Source organism: Juglans microcarpa x Juglans regia, chromosome 8D, assembly GCF_004785595.1.
Source record: "Juglans microcarpa x Juglans regia isolate MS1-56 chromosome 8D, Jm3101_v1.0, whole genome shotgun sequence".
Taxonomy (NCBI): Eukaryota; Viridiplantae; Streptophyta; class Magnoliopsida; order Fagales; family Juglandaceae; genus Juglans; species Juglans microcarpa x Juglans regia.
Window position 1 is genome coordinate 12,504,822 of NC_054608.1, and position 8,335 is coordinate 12,513,156.

General features: G+C 34.7%; 1 protein-coding gene and 1 non-coding gene across 4 annotated transcripts; both read left to right on the forward strand.

Moving 5' to 3' along the window:
• Positions 1-1,032: 1,032 nt before the first annotated feature.
• Positions 1,033-5,160, forward strand: LOC121243224. Of its 3 annotated transcripts, none has more exons than XM_041141317.1 (4): positions 1,033-1,480; positions 1,606-1,821; positions 2,575-2,661; positions 4,633-5,160. In XM_041141317.1, exons 1-3 carry the CDS (start codon positions 1,199-1,201, stop codon positions 2,611-2,613), a joined length of 537 nt encoding a protein of 178 aa, XP_040997251.1. In that variant the 5' UTR covers positions 1,033-1,198; the 3' UTR covers positions 2,614-2,661; positions 4,633-5,160. The 3 variants fall into 3 exon arrangements, with proteins under 3 accessions (XP_040997251.1, XP_040997250.1, XP_040997249.1); XM_041141316.1 differs by having other exon boundaries at positions 2,575-2,657; XM_041141315.1 differs by lacking the exon at positions 2,575-2,661.
• LOC121243810 lies at positions 2,181-2,308 on the forward strand. The gene has a single exon (XR_005936295.1). It is a non-coding gene; the product is annotated as a U6atac minor spliceosomal RNA (small nuclear RNA).
• Positions 5,161-8,335: the final 3,175 nt, after the last annotated feature.

The following is an 8,335-nucleotide window of genomic DNA, read 5'->3' on the forward strand; positions in this document are numbered from 1 at the left end:
CATATTACATTCTAAAAGTAATTAAATTTATCAAAATTCAAAAATATTAAAAAAGTACTTTTTTAAATCTCACAATTAAAATTATATAATTCTTGTTATTTTTTTAAATCTATGTTAACTGTCACAATAAGAGTACGATGTGGTTTGATGATTAAAATAAATAAATAAATCTGTCAGTTTAAAAGTGTGTGTGAAATAAAGCGAACGGGTTGAAATGGACAGTGCTTATGCCTTTCTAGTAATTATTTGGCACTCATACAGATCATACATGGTAGTTTTATCTTATTTATATAACGTCATTAAAAACTAAAATTTATATATATATTTTAAAAAAAATATATTTATCATTTTTTATACTACACATTAATATATGATTTTTCATTTTATTTGAACACATAAATATTGATATATAAATATGTGTATTTAAATAAAAGAACAAAAATGACGTATCATATATTAATATATAGTGTGAAGATGATAAATAATATTTCTCTTTTTTTAATAATATTGTATTCTTTGATAAGATGAAAATAATAAGTCATACATTTCCATAAGGACTACTTTAGATATAAAAATCATATCACCTTATGATTATAATTTTTTTAAATTTTAAAATAATAATAATATTAAAAAATAATATTTTATTCAACGAATCTAAAAATATCTCACATCATCTCATCTTACTTTACTGTATAAACCAGTATTAAAACTATTATGAATAGTAATAAATACACAATATTTTTCACAATATATATTATAAAATAATGATATTTTTATAAAATAATGTTAATTTTATAAAATATTTTATAAAAATATCTTTTATTTTAAAATATTATTGTGTAAAGTTTTGTATAAAATATTTTGTGTTTATGATTTTTCAACTATTATATCCATGCGTTGAGAGTAGTGTGTATGCATGTTCGTAGAACTCCGCGCGTCCAGCTGCATGCGTGTGGGCCCCGCCATCCAACAGGTCGGCAGTTTCCAAAACATATTATTTTAAATTTTTATTTCATTTTATTTCAACTGAAAGTCAATAATATTGTCTTTCAGACACGCGACCTACAAGTTCTTCCCATGTCGGACCCGACCGTACTCAAATAATTCCCCTCTACTCCTCTCTCTCTCTCTCTCCCTCTCTCAGCCTCACAGAACCACCGCTGCTTCGGTGATTAACTCAAAGAGTAAAGAGCTCGCGATGAGAACGAACAACGACGTTCCACCGTCAACCATTCATGTTCCTTCCTCAACCATAGCCAGTACTACGGTGGTACTCAAGAAAGACAACTCCTCGGAAGCAGCTGCTTCTGGATTCTTCGGTAAGAGCCGTCCGTACAAGTTTTGGGCCTTGGCCGCCATTCTTCTACTTGCTTTCTGGTCCATGTTCACCGGCTCAGTCACTCTCAAGTGGTCCACCGGTGACCTCACCCGCTTTACCGGAGACACCGACTCTCTGATCCACGAAGATCTTGACATTCTGGTACCCACACCCACCTGCCGACCCTTGATTTATGTTCTCTGTTTCTCTTTCTCTTCTAACAGTATGTCGATTTTGTTAGATATTGATTCTTTCTGTTGTTTATGGTGGGCATGGGGCCTATATAGGAAGTGGAGGAGAGACAGAAGGTGGTGAGGCACATGTGGGATGTGTACACGCAAAGCAAGAGTATCAGACTTCCTAAGTTTTGGCAGGAGGCTTTTGAGGCTGCTTACGAGCTTTTGGTGAGTGAGACTCCCGGCGTCCGCGACGCTGCCCTTACCGAGATTGCTAAGATGTCTATGAGCTCCATCAGCCTCCACCCACTTCCTGGTCACTCACAGGTTAGCAACTTTCCTCATCCTCCTCCTCTTCTTTCTTTTTATTTGTATTTTCTTGTCGTATTGTGTGTATATGTGTATCCAATAGGCGATTTAGAATTAAGGGTTTTTACGTTTTATTAAGAAAAACGCTGTTGATCAGTTTTGTTTGCTTTTTGCACAATTTTCACTTGATTTGCCAATTGGCGTTTGCTTCCTGTTCGAAATTTGCAGCTTTCCCCCCGCCGCCGCCCCGCGGGGCGGGGCGGGGCGGGGGGGGGGGGGGGTGGATAAAATTGAATAATCATGAGGGATATATCTGTGTCGTTTGCTTTTCTTGTCCCCCTAAATCTTGATGTTTGATTATATTATGTAGTTGTTGTGTGTTCGTAGAAAGGAGAGACGGTTGGCATCTCCCCTGACAGGGACGGGAACAGCCTTCGGGCTTACCTGTTACCACACATACGGTTAAGGCTCTCCACCTATGGTGGATCTTATACCCAATGTTTACTTATCAAAAAAAAATTATGTAGTTGTGAATTGAGATTCTGGCAACCTTTATGATCGAAGCTTCCCCAAAACCACTAATATAGAGAACTTGAAAATCGTACAATCATAATTATGACTCCAATTTCAATGGAGGAAGAAACTTACAGAACTTTGTTCACATTTTATCTTTCAATTGTTAAAGTCTTCATTTCCATATTCTAATACCACAAATCTTTTATATTGGCTGTTTGAAAACTCCCGAATTTGTTTAATGCTTTTTTCGAACAGAACATAGGCTATGGCATATCCAAGTCTTACTTGAAATGATCATTGGGTTAGTGCTAAGTGCCAGAGTGGAAATGCAATCCCATGTAGGTATAGTTTGACTTGTCCTCTTTCATTGTTTTGTTTGTTATGGGTTAGCCTATGCCCAAGGTCGACCAAAAGCATAATGCTTGTAAAAGTCAAATTCTAATAGTATATCCAATAACGTTGTTCATCATATTTAATATAAATATTCTCATATTGCTTTTGCTCTTGGTCATTTTTCTAATGCAACTTGTTAGTAAATTCCAGCTGTCATTCTAAAGTAAGTAGTCAGCTTTAGTTCCATACACTATATATGTTTTCCTTTCTTCCATTGCTCTATAAGTGAGAGACAGTTTAGTAGTGTGGTCATATAAAATCTCCCATTGCTTGATTATATTTGTTTTTTTTTTCCTTTTCATTTCTGCTAATTTTCTCCTATTCCTTAAAATAGTTTTTTCTTAGCAATTGCTAATTTTGTGACCCTCTTATTCTGGTTTGATGCTCTGTATATTTGGAAGAAGATAAAAAGTGATGGATTATTTGTTTTTAGTAATCTTCTATTGGTGGAAGTAGGTTTTGACGCAATCGTGAGCCACCAATCATGTTTGAGGGGGAAAATTATTGGACAATCGCAAAATCATGCTACAAATTAAGATACAAACCAGAACTTTTTTGTTGATATGGCACATTTCCTAACACTGTATAAGAACGACTAGCAGCTGATCTCCTTCTCGTTACTCCTCTCTTTTGGTGGCCATAAATGGGACAGTTTAAGAATTATTCTCTAAGCAGCATGAAAATAGGATTTTGTAATTGTCTCTCTCGATCTAGGCTTTACATAGAAAAAGCTGATGAAGTCCTCCCATCATCACATCCATTCTGATTAGGATTTCCTGGTTTACAAAGGAATATCACATAGAATACCACTTATAATACATACTATACGATTCCTTGTAGATTCATAATCCTATATTGTACAAATCCCAATAGACGTACGGGTCACTCAATAATATTGGATTTAACTATAATACTTGTCCAACCTATTTTAGAAAGGAAAAGGCTACATTCTACACCCTCATCCCACTCCTATCCCACAATGACGAGGTGGGATTGCCCATCAATCTTTGCATTTGTTTTTCTTTCTAAAAAATAAGAGATGATCCAAAGGTGATGGGAGTTGCCACATTTATAAAGTGGGATAAGAGTGGAATAGGAGTGTGGTATATAGCATTACTCTTTTAGAAAACCTTAACGGTTGCTCACTTGTAAGAAAGTGTCCTACCAAATAAGATCTACTTTCATAGAACTTTAACATAGAAACCTTGGGAACAAGGGCAAAGGCACCCTGGCTGGGCCCCCACCCCCAAACTGGAAATAACCGTCTTAACCCCCCAAAAAATCTTAAGCATTCATAATTTTTTTTATTCGAAAAATACATGTTTCTTTTCCTGCAACTCTAAATTTTTCCCCAAATCTCTCCTTCTCTCTGTGATAATTTTCTTAAAAAACTATAGAGCCTGGTCTTTAAAATTTTCTATGATTCAATTATTACAATATTAGTCCCCCCCCCCCCCCCCCCCCCCCCCCCCCCCCCCCCCCCCCCCCCCCCGGGCGGCGGGCGCCAACTCTTCCCAAAAAGAAAAAGAATATGATGTGTTTTTGGTTCCGCCACTTCTTGGTAAGATGATTGGTGGACTTGGATCTAGAATTCTAATGCCAGATCAATTAAGTGGTAAATATTTTTTCAGTGAAATAACAACCTTTATTTGAATTATATATCTGATCATAGATCATCTTAGCCGTATAAAAAAAATGATTTGATAATAGGATCATCTTAGAATGCGGTCATTATGAGATTTTGTTCATAGGCAGACTTTGAAGACTTTTTGTGAATTATACGTATCGCACATATTTCATGGCAGATGGACTGTTTAGTGTATGGCAATTAGATACTATAAAAACTATTGTTCTTTATGAGCAGAAGAAAAAGGTTTTTACACACACTACTGTAATTGTTTGTGTTATTATACTTTGCAGAGTACTAAACGATCAAGAAAGAGCCCCAAGCAAGTAGAAGAGGTAAAAGAAGAAATTACAATTGGGAGTAGTGAGAGTAGCCGATAACCGGGAATCGTCATGGGTATAATACCATATATGCACTCTGCGATATCCCACTTCCTGCTTAAAGTTTGGTAGCAGATAGTGATGGTAATACACAGTCTATTTTATATCGGAACAAGAAATGGTTACATAAATGCTAGTAATCTTTTAGCTCTCCCTACGAGTTTTTCACTACCAGCATAGCATCCTTCAGCTTAAGGACCTGGTAATATCCAGCTTTTTCTATATTTCGCTTTTTCATAATAAGCCCATGAAACCGTGGGTTCTAGTAACTTGTATTTTGCTGAATGAATGATATGGAGATGACTTTCTGTTGAAGATACGAAAAGCAACAGATCATGGTTATATATAAACTTGAGTAATGCTACTCTTCTTCATCGTAGATTTTGTAATCTTCAATCACACTTCTTGTTCATGCAGTGCATATCAAGTAGTTTTATATTAGTTGTTGACATGTGCCACATCAAATTAACGTTTGACTAGGTTTGATAAAATCAAAGGTGAAAAACAACATTTTTTTTAATAAACTTTCTTTGTTGTAATTGAAAATTCAAACAGAACCCCAAGGGGTTGGCCCAAGTGGTGAAGGTCTTGGTCTTGGGGTATTACTCCCTTCAAGGTCCAAGGGTGCAAACAATTCTTTGGGGTCACAATCCCTAGTGAAAAGTTAGCGATTTAATCAGTTATGTATAGGAAAACTTTCGAGAGTGCAATACACGGGACCGAAGTTTACTTCGCATGGTGGGTCCAAAGAGCCTTACCTTGGAGAGGTTACCCAAAAAAAAAAAAGAAACCAGCAGATAGAACTACTCTGGAATTCATAGGAAAAGTACTGATAAAAATAAGGCAGCTTTTCACGGGTTCTACATGAAGAAGGGCAAGTTTTTTTTATGGAAAATACTATGCTTACCGTTGGGAGCTTCCGTTGGTAATTTTTTTTTTTAGTTTTTTTTAACTTCGTGATTAAGTGTGTTTTAGTAATATTGTGAATTTTTTTTTTAAAAAAATAAAAATATTAAAACAATCATGTAAAAAAAATAAAATAAAAAAACACATAATTGCATTAGCAGGAGTCCCCAGCGGTAGGCGTAGACCCACCCATTATTAATTATTATAACTTTTTTAAACTTTTATATAAAATACAAAAATAATTCAATGTTTTCAATTTCTAAAATAAAAATAATATTATAATATTTTTATTCAATTTTTTCTCTCATTTTTCAAAATCTAATAAAAATATTAATTTAAACTGTCTCATTACTATTCAAAATATCTCTCATCTTAACAAGCAAAACAATATGATTTAGTGTATGTAATTTAACCATTAGTTTTGGTGGGAGATAGTTAATTTCAATTAAATATTGTTTGAAAACAAGTTTTCAAAAAAGAAATCTTAGTTGACAAGATGGAAGGTATGAGAGAGATGCTTCTTTGCACCATCTTACAAAACCAACGAGTCATTTTCTTTCATATCCAAATCGGGATCAAAATCTCCTGTACCAATTATAAGTACTTGAAAATTTTTTACTTTTTCTTTTACTTCATGATTAACTAAGTATTTTTTAATAATATTGTAAATTTTTTTTATCTTTTTAAAAAAATATTAAAAAATTCATGTAAAAAAAAAAAAAAGCAAAACAATAAAAAAAAAGCACCAAATGCATTAGCGGGAGCCTCCCAGTGGGAGCTCCCCGCGGTGGGCGTAGACCCACCCATTAATAATTGTTTAGATGAAAAAGTATGAGAAATAAATTGATAAATATTTATATTTAAATAGTGTTTAAATGTTAAGATGAGATCAACTAACTATCCAAATGGGGACTAAAAGTCTACTACCCACAAAAGAACTAGAAAAATAAATATTAAGCATAAGGGCATTGCCATTTTCCTATTATTGATTTTTCAAAAATATTCTAAAAGAATTTGTATTATAATTCTCTCTAAATATTTTTTTGGGTCCGGATTTCAGTACTTTTATATGGAATTACCCGTATTTGAATTTATTTTGCAAGAGCATAATTAGTATTTGACTTTTAGTTGGTGTTTCTTTCCACTTCTTTTAGTTTGTGTTTTATATGAACAGTTATTTCACTGTTCTTAAGAGTCTTTTTTTTTTTTTTTTTTACTATTCGAGCATTTCCAGTAATGTAAAATCTATGTTTTTGTAAAATTTGAAAGAAATACCTTAATATAGTCCATCTAGGATTATTTATTTTATAACTAATATCCAGTTTGCTGCAGTATCATATCTACATCTATTCACACTATTCACACTTGTACAAATATTTAATTTATTTATCTCTCTACCTTTTACTCTTTATTCATTTCTTTATCTAATTTCTACGTTATTTGAAATGAATAAAATATATTAAAAAGTATAATATTTAAATGATATAAAGAAAAAATAGATAAACTGATGTATGGTATATTGTAAAACTCAGTATGTAAAATAAAAAAAAAAATAAGTTTTGATGATGTATTCTAAAGGATATGATGAAAAATTCATTCGGAGTGCTCTAAACTAGCATTTCATAAATAAATTAAGTGATTACAAGATACTAGATTCAATGGGATGGGACTGTGGGAGTCTCCAACAATCATCCCAAAATAAGCAAATGCAACACGATAAATAAAAAAGAGGGATCTGGAGGAAAAAATTTGGCTCCCACCCATTTCCCATTAAGGGGAAGTCGCTTGAAACGGTTTTTGCATAGTCTGATAAACATACAAATACGACTAAAAGTCACAATGAATTGTTGTGTGCTGCATTTTGCTAGTCTGGACTGGTTGAAGGAGACTTTCATGACCACTTTATCTTGATTCTCAGTTAGGAAAAGCAAAAATATAGGGAAGTAGCAACCGAAAGATGGGTTGATATGCCGGCATAGGACCATCACTGACAGTGGAGGTGTGTGTAGCACATGCTCCACTCTTAAAAAGAAAGTAAAAGTCGGATCTAAGATATCTAAAGCCACTAACCCTGATGGTGCCATGGGTGGCTGCAGCAGACTCCCAGTGGCATGGCGGCGCATGAGACGCATACGCCGCTCGTTTAATCAATTTTCTTCTACTGTCTGACAGATCGGCGGCAGGAGAATCTAGTGATGGGGCGCATGGTGGTCATAGAAGGCCAATAAGCAGCTGATCAGTGCATCTTGGTGTTAGAGACGAAAAACTAAGGAAAATCTAGACACAATAATAAAAAATACAAAGGCTGATGCACATTTCCGACGTTGGCCGGAGGGAGGGAGGAGGCAAAGCTCCATCCCCCCCCCCCCCCCCCCCCCCCCCCGGGGCGAAGAAGTTGGGATGGCTGGGTCTTTGTTAGAGAGGGAAAAAAAAAACTCCTCTAGAGAGAAAACGGCTTCAGTAATTGGGTCTGTTTGTTTTTGCACATAGAATTCTGTGTGTTTATGATTTTTGTTTTAAACTAAGAGTGGTTGCCAGCAAAGTCAGACACTCTTTCGATTTGATGCATGCGGCTAAAGATATTGATGCAAGGAATTCGATGGATTCGTTCCCAAATTCCTATAGGTGCTTTGAATCTATTAGCACGCATCAAGAAAGTAAGCATATAGCACCTCCATGAATGAAGAGAAGACAATTGCAAAAGCTTCAC

Bases quoted from the DNA above. Each gene is read 5' to 3' on its own strand.
- LOC121243224 (XM_041141315.1), top strand. From the start codon at position 1,199: ATGAGAACGAACAACGACGTTCCACCGTCAACCATTCATGTTCCTTCC. The intron at 1,481-1,605 runs GTACCCACACCC...GGGCCTATATAG, and splicing joins ACGAAGATCTTGACATTCTG to GAAGTGGAGGAGAGACAGAA. The intron at 1,822-4,632 runs GTTAGCAACTTT...TATACTTTGCAG, and splicing joins CACTTCCTGGTCACTCACAG to AGTACTAAACGATCAAGAAA.